Genomic DNA, 23,208 nt, shown 5'->3' with positions numbered 1-23,208 from the left:
GCAAGCCTCCCCCTTTTTCCTCCAAACATAACGATGGTCATTATAGCCAAACAGTTATATTTTTGTTTCATCAGAACAGAGGACATTGCTGAGCGGCCTTTCAGGTAATGTCAATATAGGACTCATTTTACTGTGGATATAGATACTTTTGTACCCGTTTCCTCCATCACCTTCACAAGGTCCTTTGCTGTTGTTCTGGGATTGATTTGCACTTTTCGCACCAAAGTACGTTCATCTCTAGGAGACAGAATGCGTCTCCTTTGTGAGCGGTATGACGGCTGCCTGCGTGGTCGTATGGTGCTTATACTTGCATTTGGCTGATTTCTTTTGATTTTGCCATGATGTCAAGCAAAGAGGCACTGAGTTTTTAGGTAGGCCTTGAAATACATCCACAGGTACACCTCCAATTGACTCAAATGATGTCAATTAGTCTATCAGAAGCTTCTAAAGCCATGACATCATTTTCTGGAATTTTTCCAAACTGTTTAAAGGCACAGTCAACTTTGTGTATGTAAACTTCTGACCCACTGGAATTGTGATACAGTGAATTATAAGTGAAATAATCTGTCTGTCAACAATTGTTGGAAAAATTGCTTGTGTCATAGACAAAGTAGATCTCCTAACCAACTTTCCAAAACTATAGTTTGTTAAGAAGAAATTTGTGGAGTGGTTGAAAAACAAGTTTTAATGACTCCAACCTAAGTGTATGTAAACTTCCGACTTCAACTGTATGTGAGAATGCTAATCATTGACTACAGCTCAGCGTTCAACACTATAGTGACCTCAAAGCTCATCACTAAGCTAAGGACCCTGGGACTAAACACCTCCCTCTGCAACTGGATCCTAAACTTCCTGACGGGCCGCCCCAAGGTGGTAATGGTAGGTAACAACACATTTGCCTTGTTGATCCTCAACACGGGGGCCCCTCAGGGGTGTGTGCTCAGTCCCCTTCTGTACTCCCTGTTCACTCATGCCTGCACGGCCAGGCAGGACTCCAACACCATCATTACGTTTGTCGATGACACAACAATGGTAGGCCTGATCACCGACAACAATTAGAATAGGAATAGGTTTGGTCGTGCCCTCTTCACGACTGTCTTGGTGTGCTTGGACCATGTTCATTTGTTGGTGATGTGGACGCCAAGGAACTTGAAGCTCTCAACCTGCTCCACTACAGCCCCGTCGATGAGAATGGGGGGGGGGGGGGGGGGGGGTGCTCGGTCCTCCTTTTCCTGTAGTCCACAATCATCTCCTTTGTCTTGATCACGTTGAGGGAGAGGTTGTTATTCTTGCACCACATGGCCAGGTCTCTGACCTTCTCCCTATAGGCTGTCTAATCGTTGTCGGTGAAAAGATTTGGCATGGGTCCTCAGATCCTCAAAAGGATTTACAGCTGCACCATCGAGAGCATCCTGACGGGTTGCATCACTGCCTGGTATGGCAACTGCTCGGCCTCCGACCGCAAGGCACTACAGAGGGTAGTGCGTACGGCCCAGTACATCAACGGGCCAACCTTCCTGCCAACCAGGACCTCTATACCAGGCGGTATCAGAGGAAAGGCCCTAAAAATTGTCATAGACTCCAGCCACCCTAGTCATAGACTGTTCTCTCTGCTACTGCACGGCAAGCAGTACCAGAGCACCAAGTCTAAGTCAAAAAGGCTCCTAAACAGCTTAATAACTCCACCTACATTTTCATATTACCTCGACACCGCTACCCATTGTACAGTGCCTTGCGAAAGTATTCGGCCCCCTTGAACTTTGCGACCTTTTGCCACATTTCAGGCTTCAAACATGAAGATATAAAACTGTATTTTTTTGTGAAGAATCAACAACAAGTGGGACACAATCATGAAGTGGAACGACATTTATTGGATATTTCAAACGTATTTGGCTCCATCCATCTTCCCATCAATTTTAACCATCTTCCCTGTCCCTGCTGAAGAAAAGCAGGCCCAAACCATGATGCTGCCACCACCATGTTTGACAGTGGGGATGGTGTGTTCAGGGTGATGAGCTGTGTTGCTTTTACGCCAAACATAACGTTTTGCATTGTTGCCAAAAAGTTCAATTTTGGTTTCATCTGACCAGAGCACCTTCTTCCACATGTTTGGTGTGTCTCCCAGGTGGCTTGTGGCAAACTTTAAACGACACTTTTTATGGATATCTTTAAGAAATGGCTTTCTTCTTGCCACTCTTCCATAAAGGCCAGATTTGTGCAATATACGACTGATTGTTGTCCTATGGACAGAGTCTCCCACCTCAGCTGTAGATCTCTGCAGTTCATCCAGAGTGATCATGGGCCTCTTGGCTGCATCTCTGATCAGTCTTCTCCTTGTATGAGCTGAAAGTTTAGAGGGACGGCCAGGTTATGGTAGATTTGCAGTGGTCTGACACTCCTTCCATTTCAATATTATCACTTGCACAGTGCTCCTTGGGATGTTTAAAGCTTGGGAAATCTTTTTGTATCCAAATCCGGCTTTAAACTTCTTCACAACAGTATCTCGGACCTGCCTGGTGTGTTCCTTGTTCTTCATGATGCTCTCTGCGCTTTTAACGGACCTCTGAGACTATCACAGTGCAGGTGCATTTATACGGAGACTTGATTACACACAGGTGGATTGTATTTATCATCATTAGTCATTTAGGTCAACATTGGATCATTCAGAGATCCTCACTGAACTTCTGGAGAGAGTTTGCTGCACTGAAAGTAAAGGGGCTGAATAATTTTGCACGGCCAATTTTTCAGTTTTTGATTTGTTAAAAAAGTTTTAAATATCCAATAAATGTCGTTCCACTTCATGATTGTGTCCCACTTGTTGTTGATTCTTCACAAAAAAATACAGTTTTATATGTTTATGTTTGAAGCCTGAAATGTGGCAAAAGGTCGCAAAGTTCAAGGGTGCCGAATACTTTCGCAAGGCACTTTATATAGCGCCGCTATTGTTATTAACTGCTGCTCTTTAATTCGTTATTCTTATCTCTTACTTTTTTGGTGCATTTTCTTAAAATGCATTGTTGGTTAAGGGCTTGTATAAGTAAGCCTTTCACTGTTGTATTCGGCGCATGTGAGAAATAACATTTGATATATAACATGAAAACAGCCAAGCCAACTCTGCTTGGGCGAGTAACATGGTCAGTGAGGTGTTCCCTTGTTTGTCTGGAAGTAGCTAGCAAGCTTGCCAACTTTAGCCAGTGAGCTTGGGTGTTTGATTGCCGTTGTGATGTCAGAACTCTCGGATCAACCCTTCTCCTCCGTCAGAGCTTCCAGTGTGCGCTCTAAACTGATAATTTAACAGCGATCCGAATTTACAAACGACCCAGAGCGGCGCACTCTGACACACTGGAGACAATTTACGAATGCACCCTAAGTAGACCAGACCCAGCTTCTATGGGATACACACTCAGTTATGTAGACCGGAACGGGCTTTTTCGGGTGGTAATCTTTATTTATTCATAATCTTTGGTTTGCCAAGAAGAACCAAAGTTGAGAACTTGTAGTCATTCATTCATGAACGTATTGTATTATTAGCCCTGTGTTTATTTGATTAATATAGCTAGTTCTATTGTACACACAATGTTTGCGGGCCTGCCTGAGCTTGGGATATCTAATGGCGAGGATCTAAAAGAAACACTGACCAACTGCACAGAGCCTCTGAAAGCCATTGACCAGTTTCAGGTAAGCTAACCTGAAGTTAGCTAGCAAGCTAACTGCTAGATAAAACAGGACTAAAAGCATGTTGATACTAGCGTATCGACAGTACAGTGGTTCAAACTATGTATTGTGCACATTGGTTACTATAAATATCAGTTAAGTTAGTGGTTAGTCAACGTAGGTCATTCAAATAACGTTAGCTAGTCAGTTAATGTTAGCTAGCAATGACACAGGGCATCGTTCGGCAACGCTTCCACGGTCGCCCTGAATTAATCGTTCATTAAATCACCCCACTGGGGGAATTTTGTTTGGGAATGGCTTCAGTAAACGTAGGTAACACAATTTCCAAAGTAAACACGCTGCTGGAGTTATTTAGAACAATTATTTCTATTCGCGCCTTCTAATTTCTCCAAAATATGATTGCACATGCGCGTGGACCCGAGCCTTTATTTAACTAGTCGGTTAAGAACAAATTCTTATTTACAATGACGGCCAAGTGCTCTAAAGTCGTGTATTTCAAACGGAAAACGTTTTGCAACGAAAACCAGTGGTGTACTCATTACACCGATTCTGAAGCGTTTAATCCTAACGCTGTTGGGTTCCGTTGTGTATTCATTACGGAAACCGTTTACAATTTAACAACCAAACGGAGTTTCAATTGGACAAATTCAGTTAGGTCCCCGTTCCATTTGCTTCTGTATAAGACACGTTTTGCAACAGCGTCTGGAAGAAAGAACCCTGCAGACTTCTCCACTTTAGAGCAGGGAAGAATCGATAATTGAGATGTGCAATTTGTGCCGAACACTTCACAGATTACTCAGATTGGAATGGCAACACGTGGAATCCATACAATTTAAAAATAACCACTACTTCCGTTTAAGAACACAACAGCTTTTATATGATGTTGAAGAGCATTTGGAGTAAACTGTTCCTGTTGCAAAACGTTTAGCAACAGAATTGGTTCAAAGAATGCACCCCAGGAGAGTCCATCACAACGTTTTGCAATGGAATCCGACGAGCATCGGAGCCGGTGTAGTACGATTCGATCGTAGTCCTGTATTGACCCTGTTTGATGGTTCGCCGGAGGGCATAGCGGGGTTTCTTAGAAGCTTCCGCGTTAGTCGCGCTCCTTGAAAGCGGCTGCTCTACCCTTTAGCTCAATGCAGATGTTGTGATTGGCTGAAATCTGTGGTATGTCAGACCGTATACCACGGGTAGGACACAACTTTTATTTGTACTGCTCAAATTATGTTGGTGAACCGTTTATAATCTAAATAAGGCACCTGGGGTTTGTGGATAGCAAGAGAAAATAATCAGTGTTGCAAAGCAGTAGTTTTTCCATGTTAACGCTAGTAATGTTAGCTAGCAGGTGTTGTAGTAGTGTGAAAATTGCGGCTGCAGCAGCTGTTATCAACTTTAAGGGTAGATGTTTGTTAGCATCACCCTTTTCAAGATTGACTTTCAAACTTTGTTTACAAATTATCATAATCTGGTTCGTAGCACTGTTTTTTGTTGCAGCTCACTTGCTGTTAGCTATCTCTTTGAAAAGAATGACTGAGAAACGTTGTTACATTTAAACTTTAAATCACTGGTTAGTGTGATGAAAGCTATAAAATATATTTGCAATGGGAAGGAATAGCAGCTGGTTTGTTAATTTCATTTTGCACATGAAGTGGTTGTGCTTTCGTATTGGTATGATTTCATGGGGCCTAATGGAGTGAAGGTGCTGCCTATTCTTTAACATTATTTGATTCTGTGTGTGACTGCTGTCTCCTGTCTATCAGTAGTGTCTGTGTTTGACCAAAATTGTCTCCTTCAGAGCCATGGAGTGCAAAGGTATTACGGTTGCTGTCCTTTCAGCACCATAAGCCTGTCACCTTTGATGTGACACTGTTGTTGTCAATATTGGTTATAGTGTGTTGGCTACCATAAGTTGGTAAACAGTGCATTATTTTATGCTGTGTGTCATGTATGCATGCTGGTTCTGTCTTTGTGTGTGCAACAGCCCGAAGCGCAGCCAGGCCTGTTTTGATTAATTCTTCATAATGTCATCAAAAAGTATTGCTCCTCCTTCACTAGAACAATAATGGTCCTACTAAAGAAGATATGTCAGGCGCGTTAATGATGCTATGTTTTCTGTTATTTCCAAAGATTTTTTTTGTTTGATACAACGTATAGGTCTTGATCATATGAAGAGGTAACTCCGGTGACCATTTTGCCAATTTATTGAAAGCAAGCCAATGTTACAGTTGCCTAGCCAGCTAATATTGTCAATGTACCTGCTCAGGAAGCTAGTGTTTCATTAGCTATCTCTGTCAGTGAATTTAATTTCAATGTTTTGGCACGATTGTCTCATTTCATTTAACTAAACTCAGCAAAAAAAGGAATGTCCCCTTTTCAGGACCCTGTCTTTCAAAGATAATTCGTAAAAATCCAAGTAACTTCACAGATCTTCATTGTAAAGGGATTAAATACTGTTTACCATGCTTGTTCAATGAACCATAAATATGATTGAACATGCACCTGTGGAACGTACGTTAAGACACTAACAGCTTAGACGGTAGGCAATTAAGGTCGCAGTTATGAAAACTTAGGACACTAAACAGGCCTTTCTACTGATGAAAAGAAAGATGCCCAGGGTCCCTCCTCATCTGCGTGAATGTGCCTTAGGCATGCTGCAAGGACGCATGAGGACTGCAGATGTGGCCATTGAGACGCCTACTGTGAGACGCCTAAGACAGCGCTACAGGAAGGACAGCTGATCGGCCTCGCAGTGGCAGACCACGTGTAACAACACCTGCACAGGATTGGTACATCTGAACATCACACCTGCGGGACAGGTACAGGATGGCAACAACAACTGCCCGAGTTACACCAGGAACGCACAATCCCTCCATCAGTGCTCAGACTGATGTATGGCAGGTCCTCACCAGACATCACCGGCAACAATGTTGCCTATGTGCACAAACCCACCGTCGCTGGACCAGACAGGACTGGCAAAAAGTGCTCATCACTGACGAGTCGCGGTTTTGTCTCACCAGGGGTGATTGTCGGATTCGTGTTTATTGTCGAATGAATGAGCGTTACACCGAGGCCTGTACTCTGGAGCGGGATCGATTTTGGAGGTGGAAGGTCTGCCATGGTCTGGAGCGGTGTGTCACAGCATCATCAGACGGAGTTTGTTGTCATTGCCTGCAATCTCAAAGCTGTGCATTACAGGGAAGACATCCTCCTCCCTCATGTGGTACCCTTCCTGCAGGCTCATCCTGACATGAACCCCCAGCATGACAATGCCACCAGCCATACTGCTCGTTCTGTGCGTGATTTCCTGCAAGACAGGAATGTCCGTGTTCTGCCATGGCCAGCGAAGAGCCCAGATTTAAATCCCATTGAGCACGTCTGGGACCTGTTGGATTGGAGGGTGAGGGCTAGCTCCATTCCCCCCCAGAAATGTCTGGGAACTTGCAGGTGCATTGGTGGAAGAGTGTGGTAACATCTCACAGCAAGAACTGGCAAATCTGATGCAGTCCATGAGGAGGAGATGCACTGCAGTGCTTAATGCAGCTGGTGGCCACACCAGATACTGAATGTTACTTTTGATTTTGATCCCCCCCCCCCCCCCCCTTTTTTCAGGGACACATTATTCAATTTCTGTTAGTCACATGTCTGTGGAATTTGTTTATGTCTGTTGTTGAATCTTATGTTCATACAAATATTTACAAGTTAAGTTTGCTGAAAATAAACGCAGTTGACATTGAGGACGCTTATTTTTTTGCTGAGTTTAGCTGCAGGCTTAAAGAAACATTCAATCATATAATTTGCATAGAAACTCAAATAAAATGTCGATGGAAAGATGTGTGTGTCATGTATGCTAGAATAAAGGTTTAAAAATGACAGCTGCATATGCGTATTAACCAATACATATGACACAGCCTACACACATGACATACCTTGAAATACAATCCTCTCTAAAAACAGCTGTACAATGTGCCTTGCAATAATATAATCAGTGTTTGATTTCTAAACTAGATCAGTTGTCAAATAGCAGCTGCCCAATCCCATAGTGGGTATGCATAATGTTGGATGCATTGGAATGTAAGATATGGAGAATGATAAAGGGTCGGTAGGATTATAGGAAAAAGCATTTGGGAAATTGTTTGAGTTGCAAATACTAAATGTTCAGTGAATGTGAGTATATTTAGGTGGTTAGTAACTTTGGCACCATACATTTTTAGAAGGTTATTAACAATTATTTATTATTCTAGTAACTATGACTGGGTGTGAGGCATGTTTCCATAATGTACATTTCATGCATATGCATTCGAACACAATCCCAAATAGTGTTTCACCATTTATTGAGTACAGAGACAAATAGCAAAGGTGTCTCAGGCAGTATTTGAATGATCTAAATATAGTGTAACCAACCATACTTTGGAAACTACACAGACCCCTTGACTTTTTCCATATTCTTTACAGCCTTATTGCAAAATGGATTTAACATCAAATCCTCAGCAACCTATACACACTACCCTATAAAGACAAAGCAAAAACAGGCTTTTTGAAATGTTTAGACCATTTGCTATGAGAGTCGAATGAGCTCAGGTGCACCCTGTTTCCGTTGATCATCCTTGATGTTTCTACAAATTAATTGGAGTCCACCTGTGGTAAATTAAATTGATTGGACATGATTTGGAAAGGCACACACCTATCTATATAAGGTCCCACAGTTGACAGTGCATGTCAGAGCAAAAACCAAGCCATGAGGTCGAAGGAATTGTCTGAGTTCCGAGACAGGATTGTGTCGAAGCACAGATCTGAGGAAGGGTACCAAAACATTTCTGCAGCTTTGAAGGTCCCCAAGAACACAGTGGCCTCTGTCATTATTAAATGGAAGAAGTTTGGAACCACCAAGACTCTTGCTAGAAATTGACGCCTGGCCAAACTGAGCAATCGGGGAAGACGGGCCTTGGTCAGGGAGGTGACCAAGAAACCGATGGTCACTCTGACAGAGCTCCAGAGTTCCTCTGTGGAGATTGGAGAACCTTCCAGAAGGACAACCATCTCTGCAGCATGGTAGAGTGGCCACTCCACAGTAAAAGGCACATGACATCCCGCTTGGAGTTTGTCAAAAGACACCTAAATACTCTGACCATGAGAAACAAGATGCCATGATGGAACTCTTTGCCCCGAATGCCAAGCGTCTGGAGGAAACCTGGCACCATCCCCATGGTGGTGGTGGCAGCATCATGCTGTGAGGATGTCTTTCAGCGGCAGGGACTGGGAGACTAGTCAGGATCAAAGCAAAGATGAACTGTGCAAAGCATAGAGATCCTTGATGAAAACCTGCTCAGGTCCTCAAACTGAGGTAAAGGTTCACCTTCCAACAGGACAACGATCCTACGCATACAGCCAAGACAATGCCGTAGTGGCTTCGGGTCAAGTCTCTGAATGTCCTTGAGTGGCCCAACGAGAGCCCGGACTTGAACCCGAGCGTACATTTCTGGGAGACCTGAAAATAGCTGTGCAGCAACGCTCCCCATCCAACCTGACAGAGCTTTAGAGGATCTGCAGAGAAGAATGTGAGAAACTACCCAAATACAGGTGTGCCAAGCTTGTAGCGTCATACCCAAGAAGACTCAAGGTTGTAATCGATGTCAATGGTGCTTCAACAAAGTTCTGAGTAAAGGGACTTAATACTTATGTTTTTGCTTTGTCATTATGGGGTATTGTGTGTAGATTGATGAGGAACAAATACAATTGAATCCATTTTAGAATAAGGCTGTAACACACCAAAATATGGAAAAAGTCAAGGGGTCTGAATACTTTCCAAATGCGCTGTATATGTCACGTGTTGTGGCGGGCACAATATTACAATATTACAGTCCAGAAATGAGAGCTTTACCATCTATGCCAAAAGCTCGGGCCTTTGGAGACTGTAGAACTGTCATCAACGCATGCTTCAGTATTCTCCCTTCTATCTAGGATCATTTGTGTGCTCAGGCCACATATGAGTAAAATAAATGATCACGACAAAGGAATGTAGTTTGAGAGCTAGAAAATGAACATCCTAGCAGTCTGAGTCAGGTTGCTCTCCAATCATCTTACTCTAGCTATCAACAGGGATAATGTGGCATTTCTTATTTGTCAGTATGAATGAAATTAGTGGGTCCTGCCTTGATGACTGTATTCCCTTTACACTACTTAACCTATAGATTCGTTTTTTTGTCTGAAATTATTACTTGTATTAAATTGATAGCTAAAACACTCCTTGTCCTGGAATGATATAGCTAGTGATTTTAAAGCTACCTGCTCCTGCTAACTAGCAACTGATCTACTTGTTGTACCTAGCTAGCTAACTAACAAGCTAGCTGCATTACTAAGGCTAATGCATTTTAAGTTGGGAGTCATTTTACAGCTAAATAGTTAGATTACAATAAATAAAGACTCTCTCTCGAGCTGTTACCAGCTGTGTTTAGTACCTTAGATACAGAGAAAGTGATTGGCAGAGATGGTATCTGGATAGTGAACAAGTTTTGATTGGTTTACAGTTTAGTAGTCGACAGCATTTGGCTGTCCAGCTAGTGAACATAAAAGTATTTAGAACAAATGTGCAATAATTGACATGGCCAACAAATGGAAATGTATTCAGAAGGAACATACACTATCTAAAAACCAGCTCCTCTTGACATAGATTGATAATTTCAAAACTAAAGCAAATGGCTTGCTTCAGCTCACCATCTAGTACATGTAATGATTACACATTTTTTTAAACTGCAATAATTTGTTACCAGCTAAATGATTGTAATCATTACTTTTTGTATTACTTTTAAATCCAGGAAGGATGTTTGTGAAGAAAATACCTTTTCTGTTTTCCTGAATGTTTTTCAATTCAGCATGAAAAAAGGCACACGTTTTTTAAGTTCGTTCCACTTGAGCAAGTCTGATCCACAAGTCCGAGACCACTATTTAGACTCATGGATCCTTTTGTCTTTTTCTAATGGCTCTTAAGGCAAAGGTAATCTGAAAGTAATTAGATTGGTATGGAGTTTGGGTAATCCCAAAATTCTGTTATTTATTACATTTCTAGACAGGTGAATAGTAACTAACAGATTACATTTAGAAAGTAACCCACCCAACCCTGGTAAGCAGGCTCCATGAGTAATGTTAGATTACACAATTATCCCTGCAATGATTATCAAATGTGTAACACCACCATGTCAGTGCATTGATTATTATCTCACCTTCATCAGTCTGTTTTTGGTCTGTCTGGGCTGTGTTGTTTTGCAGACAGAAAATGGCATTTTGTTACCAACTCTTCAATCAGCTCTTCCCTTCCTGGACCTTCATGGAACTCCTCGGTTGGAGTTTCACCAGTCTGTCTTTGACGAGCTTCGTGACAAGTTGATGGAGCGAGTCGCTACTATCGCGGAGGGCAAGGATGAGGACCGGTGCGACATCTATGCTAGTAAACAGCAGGTCTTCATAGAGAAGTCATCAACCATTGTACATGTATTTTAGGCATTGAGTTTCTGGGTATTCCTGCTCCCTCTACAGTTATGGTAAACTTAAAGAGCTGCTGGAGAAGAGCTTTCCGCTGGTGAAGATGCCTTCCATTCAGCCAGTGGTCATGCAGGTGCTGAAGCATCTTCCAAAGGCAAGTCTCGGTCTTCCCACCTTCAAATCCAATCTGCATTAGGGGAAACAGCTCCACTGTTCTCCCCAGCTCCTTTGTTATAGTTTTGTTGTTGGAATAGAGGAGAGGAGCCTCCGGCAGCATGGTAAAGACAGGTACGTACTCCGTTGTTCAGTCTCCTGTGCAATGATGTCCGAGGCGGGGGGGGGAAAGTGTTTGTTGCTTGCAGTAACTTCTTTGTTTTAATATTCCAAACGGATGTAGCAGTTTCACCAATTTGAATGATTCTAGCTTTAAGTGAATGCACTTCTTTTTCAATTTATAGTTCTTTGCAAATCACATTAGCCATAAGAAGTGACTAGTTATCCATGATTCTTTCTCCAAAGCACCTTGATCTCTACCACAGCTCAGTGTTTGAAATGTTCTGATTGAGTGTTTATTTTCCTATGAACAGGTACCAGAGAAAAAGCTGAAGCTTGTGATGGCTGATAAGGAACTGTATAAGGTCTGTGCTGTTGAGGTGAAGAGGCAGATCTGGCAGGAAAACCAGGCTCTCTTCGGAGATGAGGTCTCGCCCTTGCTCAAGCAGTATATCGTGGCAAAGGAGGCAGCACTTTTCAGCAGCGATCTCTCTATTCTGCACAACTTCTTCAGCCCCTCCCCCAAAGCAAGACGCCAAGGAGAGGTGAGCCACCCCAGTACATTTGGACCTTTTCATTACTTTTTCACTCCCAATAGATTCTGTTCACATTCCAATAAGCATTTGTTATGATTAGGGCCGTGAACCCATTATAACAAGTAGGGCTGTGATGATACCAGTATCACTATTATTTTTATGGCCAAAATGAAAACACAACGAAGACCAAAATCTTTGGTTCTTTAAAAACCTGCTGTATGTAAAATATTGCATGCTATAGCTTGGAAAATAATTGACTGGATGACAGCATAACTGATTGTTTAAGATTGTTTTCCTAAAGAAGTTAAATGTGCTTAAAGTTTTGTTTCCTTGCCATGAAACTAACTAGTATCATCCCGGCCCTAATAACAAGAGTCCATAGTTTTTTTCCTCAGTCAACCACTTGTTAGTCTTTAAATTCAAGAGAGAGTTGGGTGTGCTTGAGACTAACCCTTTTTCTGTTTTAGGTAGTCTTGAAACTGACCCAGATGATTGGGAAGAATGTGAAACTATATGACATGGTGCTCCAGTTTTTGCGAACACTTTTCCTGCGTACTCGTAATGTCCACTACTGCACCTTGCGTGCAGAGTTGCTCATGTCCCTCCATGACCTGGACATCAGTGAGATCTGCTCAGTAGACTCCTGCCACAAGGTATGGCCTAACTCATGTGTACAGCATGTCTTCTGTAAGCAAACAGGAGTAGTATTGATTTCAAATATATGCAAATAAGTTGGCGAATGTTCTGGATGCTTGTGCAGAGTGCTGTACGTCTATATCTTGGCAGTTCACCTGGTGCTTAGATGCCTGTATCCGTGAGAAGTTTGTGGATGCCAAGCGAGCCCGGGAGTTGCAAGGTTTTCTGGATGGAGTGAAGAAAGGACAGGAGAAAGTACTTGGGTGAGAGAAAAAGAATGGGGAAATGTGATTGAATATGTCTTATTGCACCATTTTAGGATTAATAAAAAGATGTGACAAAAATGTTAATGGTCTTGCTTTCCAGGGACCTGTCCATGATACTGTGTGACCCATTTTCCAGTAACACCCTGGTTTTGAGTACGGTCCGAAACCTGCAAGAATTGCTAAGCCAGGATGCTCTACCCAGAGTAAGACATTCAATGTTGTCATTCGTGGCCTCTGTCGATGCTATGTGGAGACCTATTGCCACTACTAAATAGATGTTTCTGTGTGAATGAACAGGACAGTCCAGACCTGATGCTGTTACTCAGAATGCTGTCTCTTGGACAAGGTGCTTGGGATATGATTGACAGCCAGGTCTTTAAAGAGCCTCGATTGGTATGCAGTCATTTCTTTCTATTAGTATTATTTTATAATCACTTATTTTTGTTCAGTGAGTTTACCTGTCTGTATTACATTACTTATGAGCTGCACAGCAACAATAGTTTGTTGTGCAGAGCAGGAAAACAACCTCTTTACAATGAACTACAGCTAGGTCCTCCCGAGTGGCGCAGTGGTCTAAGGCAGTGCTAGCTGTGCCACTAGAGAGTCGAGTCCAGGCTCTGTCGCAGCCGGCCGCGACCGGGAGACCAATGGGGCGGCGCACAATTGGCCCAGCGTCGTCCGGGTTAGGGGAGGGTTTGGCCGCCAGGGATGTCCTTGTCCCATCGCAAACTAGTGACTCCTGTGGCAGGCGCAGTGCACGCTGACACGGTCGCCAGGTGTACAGTGTTTCCTCCGACACATTGGTGTGGCTGGCTTCCGGGTTAAATGGGCATTGTGTCAAGAAGTAGTGCGGCTTGGTTGGGTTGTGTTTTGGAGGACGTACGGCTCTCGACATTCGCCTCTCCCGAGTCCGTACGGGAGTTGCAGCGATGAGACAACTAACTACCAATTGGATACCACAAAATTGGGGAGAAAAAGGGGTAAAATAAAATAAAATAAAATAATACAATGAACTACAGCTAGATGGCGTAGATGTGACATAACCAGCCAGGGCAGAGACTCATCATATTTGATTCTTTCCCTCTCAGGAACTGGAAGTTGTGACCCGTTTTCTCCCAGCCATGTTGTCAGTACTTGTGGACGACTATACCTTCACTGTAGAGCAGAAACTCCCTAGTGAGGAGAAGACCTCCCTCTCCTACCCTACAGCCCTGCCTGATAACTTCAACAAGTAGTTACTGGGATGGGATGTCACACTGGGGAAAGGACATACTGTTACTTTGGTAGACGTGGCATGCCTGTAATTCAATTTTGTATATGTGTGTTGACATTAAGAACATTATCATGTAAAACAAGTAGTATTGATATTCTAAAATATACATTGAAATGATCAGTGTTATTAACAGTGTACATGAACCTGCTATATGTTTAATGAGGACAGACCTTGGTTCCAATACTATGTAGGGCATTTAAATTACTTTCAAAGATATTTGGAACTAAGTAAAGACAAGTAGTTGAATATTGGAATGTATTTGGAAATGCACTTTGAAAGTTTTGGAAAATAATCAAATACACTGAATCAAATACCATGCATTTAACTCAGGTATTTAAAAATAGTATTTGAAATACGTATTTAAAATACTTTCAAATAGTAGGCTATGTATTGAAGTATTTTCAAAAATAATTATATAAATCACTTGAAAATACTCAAATACACAGAAAATAAGTATTTAAATAACATGTTTAAATACACATGTATTTGAACAGAGGTCTGAATGAGGACCCTCTTTGATTAAAGTAAGTTCTCCCCTGCCCTAGGTACCTGCAGGAGAACAGGGTGGCTTGTGAGATGGGTCTGTACTACGCACTCCACATTGCCAAGCAGAGGAACAAGAATGCCTTACAAAGGTTACTTCCCGCATTGGGTAGGTTCTGCACTTGTTTTGCCACAGGTTAATAAATTGTTGTTAACCTGGCTCTCACCATTGTTTTGTCTCTATCATGTAACTGCAGTGGAGACCTACAATGACATGGCCTTTGGGGACATCTTCCTGCACCTCCTGACAGCACACCTCACCTTGCTCTCTGATGAGTTTGGGACTGAAGAGTTCTGCTCTGCTGTGTTTGATGGCTTCCTCCTCAACTCTTTCTCCAGGTCTGTCTTTTCCTGGGACATACAGGAGATTACTGCAAGTATTGCATTTGAAATGAATGGAAATGTTACTAAACATTTATGAAATGTGTGAAATTGAGGTAGAGTACTGTACTTCCTGTACTAATGGTCATATATTTTACCTTTATCTCACATTACACCCTGACATATTTTTATGTGTATTCCAGTAAAGACAATGTCCACAGACACAACCTACGCCTGTTGCTTCACCTTCACCAGAAAGTGCTGCCATCTTGTGTGGAGACCTTAGTGAAAACCCTGGAACCCTCAAAACAGGTGGGCAAACTGCCATATTGCATGAAATAGGTTCCAAAGGAGATTGAACAGGATCTTGAGCACTTACAAATTCGTAACACATTGTATAAATTGCAATTCGGGATTGCAGGATTATTACATGTTTTATTTGCATGATATCATACTAAATGAATGATGATGTAAACAATTGTGCACAGTTTTCAGAGATCCGTTTTGGCTCATGAGCACTGCTTTCAAAATTACTGGCATAAATTATACAAAACCTTTCATCTTTAATTGAAACACCTAAATAACTAATGGTGTAATCATGCATTTTCCCCATGAAAACGTAATATTAACCACATAAGATCAATGATTGGGGTTATGTACATTTTTTTTTTCTGTCGCTCACACTAGGTGGGGGCGGAGCCAGTCTAGGAAGATCCAATCACACAACATGATTGTTGTAGACACTTCCCATATAAGTGGCCGTAATGCGCTCTCATCTCACTTCTTTCGTCTTCCTCACGGAATTGATGTAGATCCTCTACGACTCTCCTAACGATCGACTTGGACCTCTGTCACCTGTGAACAGGTTAGCAGGAAAAAATGAAGGACTCCGCCGCCAAGCATAGGACAGTAGCTTCTCGTCGAGAGGATTGAGCTCACAACAAAAACGACTCAGGTTTGAGGCTCACAGCTAGCCTTCGCCCGCTTAGCATCCTCCAGATGGCGTATGTGTCCGCAGCATGCTCTGTTAGGGCACTGTACGTTACCGCTCACTGATGGCCTGTCAAGGAGAGCTACAGGAGACCGAGCGGTCATTCGCTGTAGATGTTTCAAGGTCCCGCCCCAACGATTCCCCTGGAGGAAAGGGGGGGAAGACGGTCCTAGGGGTCCCTCCCCAGCAGCAGAGGGGAGCAGTGCATGGTTCACACGATGTTCGGCCCTGCCCCCTCCCGGGCTGAAGACTGCAGGAGGGGCACTCTGCTCCACCAGAGCGCGTTCCCAGTGCAGCGGCCGATCTTTTTTATATCAAAGCACAGAAAAGATGGAGCAGACCACTCTCCCCCGGAGTGTCCTCCATACCGTAGTGTTCACCTCAACACCCTTGTTGGTTGAGTCAGAGGCCAGAAGACAAGATTTCAGTTGCCACAAAGCACTTTCCCAGATTGTGTGCATTTTATTGCCTTTTCAAATAAAAATACCACTGTTGCACCAAAGCATTTCGCCAGGAGCACAGAACACATAACCAAAAGAGGACCACAGGGTGCTACGGCAGTGACCCACTTGCTACACTTCCATCCCTGGGTTCTATCCATGGTTATGAGAGGCTTCCGACTTCAGTTCACCAGAGAACCGCCAAACTTAGAACAGAATGTTGGTTTCTGTAGTGACTGGCGACTCAAATACTAGAGCAGGAGATCTCCACTCTGTTGAGTAAAAGGAAGATCAGAGTAGGAGCAGCAGCAGAAGCCCAGAGCAGTTTCAACTCTTGTTACTTCCTGGTTCCCAAGAAGGGTAGGGCAGCACCCCATATTGGACCTACGGATCCTCATCAGCTATCTGAGAAAGTCCACGTTCTATAATGTTAGGCGAAACGTGTGGTCTCTCTTCATTCGTCAAGGCTATTGGTTCATTACAGTTGATTTGCAGGATGCCTATTTCCACAAGTGTGGAAAATGACCTTGTGGCTGCCAAGGAGCCATGGTAAGTTGCTAGTTAGCATTAAACATATCTTATAAAAAAACAATCAATCTTCACATAATCACGAGTTAACTACACATGATTGATGATATTACTAGGTTAACAAGCTTGTCATGCTTTGCATATAATCAATGCAGTGCATGTTAATTTATCATCGAATCACAGCCTACTTCAACTTCGCCAAACGGGGGATGGTTTAACAAAAGCGCATTCGCGAAAAAAGCACAATCATTGCACAAATGTACCTAACCATAAACATGAATGCCTTTCTTAAAACAAATACACAGAAGTATATTTTTTAAACCTGCATATTTACTTAAACTAAATTCATGTTTGGAGGCAATATTAACTAGTGAAATTGTGTTACTTCTTTTGTGTTCAGTACAAGCAGAGTTAGGGTATATGCAACAGTTTGGGCTGCCTGGCTCTTTGTGAGAAGTTTACATAATTATGACACAACATTGAAGGTTGTGCAATGTAACAGCAATATTTAGACTTAGGGTTGCCACCTGAACGGTTACGTATTTAACTGAAATAAAAAATATATGTACATTTTTAAATGATAGTTTCCGGATTTAACCATATTAATGACCTAAGGCTCTTATTTCTGTGTTTATTATAATAAAGTCTATGATTTGATAAAGCAGTCTGACTGAGCGGTGGTAGGCAGCAGCAGGCTCGTAAGCATTCATTCAAACAGCACTTTACCGCATTTGCGAGCAACTCTTAGCAAAGCTTGAGGCACAGCGCTGTTTATGACTTCAAGCCTATCAACTCCTGAGATTAGGCTGGCAATACTAAAGTGCCTATAAGAACATCCAATAGTCAAAGGTATATGAAATACAAATGGTATGGAGAGAAATAGTTGACGCTTCATAATTCCTATAATAACTACAACCTAAAACGTATTAACTGGGAATATTGAAGAACTGGGAATATTGAACCACCAGCTTTCATTTGTTCTCATGTTCTGAGCAAGGAACTTAAACGTTAGCTTTTTTTAGATGGCACATATTGCAGTTTTACTTTCTTCTCCAACACTGTTTTTGTGTTATTTAAACCAAATTGAACATGTTTCATTATTTATTTGAGACTAAATAGATTTTATTTGTATTATATTAAGTTCAAATAAGTGTTCATTGTTCATTCAGTATTGTTGTAGTTGTCATTACTACAAATATATATATATTTATATATATAAATAAATCGGCCGATTTAATCAATATCGGCGTTGAAAGATCATAATCGGTCGACCTCTACTTCTGGCCCTAAAGCCCTTTCTGCCTTTTCTCCGGAATTGTCACGTCCTAATCAGAAAGGACAATAGAACTACAGTGGCATACATCAACCTCCAGGGTGGCACCCAATCCCTGCGCCTCCCACACAAACTCCTGTTGTGGAGCAGCGCATATCGCCATTTGTTACGCCCCAGGCACGACCCATGCCCCAGGCGCGACCCATGCCCAATGATCAAAGGAGCGGACTTGTTGTCCAGAGGGAATCCATCCCCACATATTGGCCAGAATATGGGAGAAATTAGGACAGGCGTCTGTAGATCGCATCACACAAAAACACACACTACCTGCTGTTCTTTTCAATGACAAGCAATGATGCGCTGCTAGGGGTAGACGCGCTGGCACACCCATGGCCAAGAGTACAGCTTTACGCATTTCCCCCCTCTGTCTGATTCTCTCCAGAGTCAGAACAGCAGTGGTCTCTCATCCTGATAGCCCTTTTCTGGCCAGGACGGCTATGGTTAGCAGATCTGTCACTCCTGTTAGACCAACCCTGGCAACTCCGGTACGCAATCTGCTGACCCAAGTGAACAGAATGATTTTCCATCGCAATCCGAACATTGGGGCTCTTTAGTCCTGGCCCATGAGAGGATGAATCTTAATGCGACAGGCCTGCCGCTGAAAGTCGTGGAAACTACAGAGCATTACAGCCCCTTCAACACAACAACAAGAAGTGCGGTGTGTTTGATAGACGGTGTGATCAGAAACAGATCCTTCCCTTTCTTTGCTCAATTCCAGAGTTACTCTTACTTCTCGCAAGTGTTTATCCCATCGGATGATGGAGGCTATTTTACTGGCATATAACAGCAAGGGTTTACAACCTCCGAAGGGCCTGAGTGCTCACTCCAACAGACATATGGCTGTGTCACGGGCATTGTTCAAAAGCGTCTCTGTTCAAGAGGTCTGTAATGCAGGGCTACCCCCCCCATACCAACTGGACATCACTGTGCCCTCATTAGAGCATACGGTGCTTACTGTCAGGACTTCTGAGGGTTGATCCTGTCTAGACTTGGCTTCGGAGAGAGTAGGAGCTCTACTGGAGTTGGCTACATTTTTATTTATTTAACTAGGTAAGTCCGTTAAGAACAAATTCTTACTTACAATGACGGCCTACCTACGTAAGGTTACTTGACATAACCCACGATCTATGATATTATGAGTGAGGTGACTCTGTTTCCCTCACGCTCTGTGTAAGGAAGACCACATGTACATTTTAAGTTGGAAGTTTACATACACTTATGTTGGAGTCATTAAAACTAGTTTTTCAACAACTCCACAAATTACTTGTTAACAAACTATAGTTTTGTCTAGTCGGTTAGGACATCTACTTTGTGCATGACACAAGTAATTTTTCCAACAATTGTTTAGCCGGATTATTTCACTATCACAATTCCAGTGGGTCAGAAGTTTACATACACTAAGTTGACTGTGCCTTTAAACAGCTTGTAAAATTCCAGAAAATTATGTCATGACTTTAGAAGCTTCTGATAGGCTAATTGACATAATTTGAGTCAATTGGAGGTGAACCGTGGATTTATTTCAAGGCCCACCTTGAAACTCAGTGCCTCTTTGCTTGACGTCATGGGAAAATCAAAAGAAATCAGCCAAGACCTCAAAAAAAATTGTAGACCTCCATAAGTCTGGTTCATCCTTGGGAGCAATTTCCAAACACCTGAAGGTACCACGTTCATTTGTACAGACAATAGTACGCAAGTATAAACACCATGGAACCACGCAGCCGTCATACCACTCAGGAAGGAGACGCGTTCTGTCTCCTAGAGATGAACGTACTTTGGTGCGAAAAGTGCAAATCCATCCCAGAACAACAGCAAAGGACGTTGTGAAGATGCTGGAGGAAACGGGTACAAAAGTATCTATATCCACAGTAAAACGAGTCCTATATCGACATTACCTGAAAGGCCACTCTGCAAGGAAGAAGCCACTGCTCCAAAACCACCATTAAAAAAGCCAAACTGCAGTTTGCAACTGCACATGGGGACAAAGATCTCACTTTTTGGAGAAATGTCCTCTGGTCTGATGAAGAAAAAAAAAATAGAACTGTTTGGCCACAATGACCATCGTTATGTTTAGAGGAAAAAGGGGGAGGCTTGCAAGTCGAAGAACACACTCCCAACCGTGAAGGACGGGGGTGGCAGCATCATGTTGTGGGGTTGCTTTGCTGCAAGAAGGACTGGTGCACTTCACAAAATGGATGGCATCATGAGGATGAAAAATTATGTGGATATATTGAAGCCACATCTCAAGACATCAGTCAGGAAGTTAAAGCTTGGTCCCAAATGAACAATCACCCCAAGCATATTGCCAAACCTGTGGCAAAATGGTTTAAGGACAACAAATTCAAGGTATTATAGTGGCCATCACAACGCCTTGACCTTAATCCCTTGAATTTGTGGGCAGAACTGAAAAAGCGTGTGCGAGCAAGGAGGCCTACAAACCTGACTCAGTTATACCAGCTCTGTCAGGAGGAATGGGCCAAAATTCAACCAATTTATTGTGGGAGGCTTGTGGAAGGCTACCCGAAATGTTTGACCCAAGTTAAAAAATTTAAAGGCAATGCTAACAAATACAAATTGAGTGTATGTAAACTTCTGACCCAATGCGATGAAAGAAATAAAAGCTGAAATAAATAATTATCTCTACTATTATTCTGACATTTCACATTCTTTAAATAGTGGTGATCCTAACTGACCTAAAACAGGGATTTTTTTTCCTGGGATTAAATGTCAGGAATTGTGAAAAACTGAGTTAGCCAAATACATGTTTTTTTTTTTAAGGTGTATGTAGACTTCTGACTTCAACTGTACTTAGAAGTGAGATGAAAGGGTATTACAGCCACTTATATTTGGATCTTCCTAGATTGGCTCCACCCCCAGGCGATACCCATTGTGAGACAAGTCACTCATATTATCATAGAGCTGGGGTTATATCAAGTAACCTTACGTTTTACTGTTCTGAAAATTACATGTGGCTTATAAAATAGTTTTTCCTACTCAGGTCACATAGTCACGTCCCATAGTCAGGGCCATGGGAAAGCTCCTAGCCCTATGGCATAACGACTGTATTTCCATATTCTTCATTCTCTGTTCTCTGTGCTTGTCTGGTGTCCACAGAGCAGTGACCAGGTAAAGGAGCTGTACACCAAGCTGACCGAGAAACTGGAGGCCCAAAAGAAAAGTCCTCCCCAGCCAGACGAAGCCCCCTCCCTGGACCTGGGGCTCCATCCTGTTAAAGTGCCCACTACAGCTTCCACTCCAACAACATCGCTCTGAGAGAGGAGGTGGGAGGGAGCAGCAAAATAAGGACACCAATTAGTCTGAAAAAAGGATGCTGATATTACATGTTGAATTTAGGTTGGCTCATGAAACCACAAAAAAAACGACTAAATGTAATTTCCTCTGAGTACTATGGTTAAGATTTAGTTTGTTTTCTAATACTTGTTTTATTAAGATGTCGTATTTGAAGCAGTTTTCCAGCTTTAACAATGTAACTCAGTTGCCAATGTTTTTCAGTGTGAATTATTACTTTTTAATTTTAGAAATACGTAGTCTTGCTTAATTATTGTTGTAAGTATATTTTCTTATGTACTGGATCTATAAAGACTGAATGTCAATGTGTGTGTATGTACTGTTGTTTGTATTGTGTCAGTGTTGACGCAAGCTTTAAATAAATACATTTAGAAGTTTATACTATATGTAGACGTGTGTGTGGACACCCCTACAATCTCCTTAGACGAACATTGGCAGTAGAATGGCCTTACTAAAGAGCTCAGTGACTTTGTGTGGCACCGTCATTGGATGCCACATTTCCAACAAGTCAGTTCATCAAATTTCTGCCCTGCTAGAGCTGCCCTGGTCAACTGTAAGTGCTGTTATTGTGGAAGTGGAAACGCGACGTGGTAGGCCACATAAGTTCAAGGAAACGGAACCGCCGAGTGCTGAAGCGGTAAGAAAACGTCTGCCCTCTGTTGCAACACTCACTACCGAGTTCCAAACTGCCTCTGGAAGCAACGTCAGCACAAGAACTGTTCGTCGGGAGCTTCATGAAATGGGTTTCCATGGCCGAGCAGACTCACACAAGCCTAAGATCACCATGCTTAATGCCAAGCGTTGGCTGGAGTGGTGTAAAGCTCGCTGCCATTGGACTCTGGAGCAGTGGAATCGTGTTCTCTGGAGTGATGAATCACTCTTCACGATCTTGCAGTCCTACGGAAAAATCTGGGTTTGGCTGGTGCAAGGAGAACGCTACAGGCACGAAAGCATAGTGCCAACTGTAAAGTTTGGTGGTGGAGGAACAAGGGGCTGGTTCTGGTTAGGCCCCTTAGTTCTAGTGTTGGGAAATCTTAACGCTACAGCATACAATGACATTCTAGACGATTCTGTGCTTCCAGCTTTGTGGCAACAGTTTTGGGAAGGCCTTTCCTGTTTCAGCATTTGTATTTATTATGGATCCCCATTAGCTGCTGCAAAGGCAGCAGCAACTTTTCCTGGGGTCTGGCAAAATGAAGGCAGTTATACAATTTTAAAAACATTACAATACTTTCATTACAGAATTCACAACACACTATGCCCTCAGGCCCATACTCCACTACCACATATATATACAACACAAAATCAATGTGTACTTGTGTTTATAGTGCGTGTGTTTATAGTGCGTATGTTATCATGTGTTTGTATGCCTGTGCCTATGTTTGTGTTCCTTCAGTCACATTTCAGTCCCCAGCATGACAATCAGTGCCCGACCTCACTAATGCTCTTGTGACTGAATGGAAGCAAGTCCCTGCAGCAATGTTCCAACATCTAGTGGAAAGCCTTCAAAGAAGAGTGGAGGCTGTTATAGCGGCAAAGGGGGGACCAATTCCATATTAATGTCCATTAATTTGGAATGAGATGTTTGACAAGCAGGTGTCCATATAC

The 23,208-nt window shown here is 42.6% G+C and overlaps 1 protein-coding gene across 3 annotated transcripts; it reads left to right on the top strand.

The window, feature by feature from the left end:
* Window positions 1-3,101: 3,101 nt before the first annotated feature.
* On the top strand, window positions 3,102-21,979 carry LOC110525478 (negative elongation factor B). Of its 3 annotated transcripts, none has more exons than XM_021605609.3 (13): window positions 3,102-3,678; window positions 10,942-11,102; window positions 11,209-11,308; window positions 11,742-11,972; window positions 12,431-12,616; window positions 12,750-12,862; window positions 12,966-13,068; window positions 13,163-13,258; window positions 13,954-14,096; window positions 14,684-14,790; window positions 14,879-15,020; window positions 15,206-15,314; window positions 21,406-21,979. In XM_021605609.3, the coding sequence occupies exons 1-13, from the start codon at window positions 3,577-3,579 to the stop codon at window positions 21,562-21,564; spliced, it is 1,752 nt and encodes a 583-aa protein (XP_021461284.1). In that variant the 5' UTR covers window positions 3,102-3,576; the 3' UTR covers window positions 21,565-21,979. The 3 variants fall into 3 exon arrangements, 2 of the variants coding, with proteins under 2 accessions (XP_021461284.1, XP_021461285.1); XR_016496561.1 differs by having other exon boundaries at window positions 3,113-3,678; window positions 13,954-14,165; XM_021605610.3 differs by having other exon boundaries at window positions 3,190-3,678; window positions 10,946-11,102.
* The last annotated feature ends 1,229 nt before the right edge of the window (window positions 21,980-23,208 follow it).

Source organism: Oncorhynchus mykiss, chromosome 6, assembly GCF_057628025.1.
Source record: "Oncorhynchus mykiss isolate SJ-2025 chromosome 6, ASM5762802v1, whole genome shotgun sequence".
NCBI lineage: Eukaryota > Metazoa > Chordata > Actinopteri > Salmoniformes > Salmonidae > Oncorhynchus > Oncorhynchus mykiss.
This window is presented reverse-complemented; position numbering and strand designations above follow the sequence as displayed.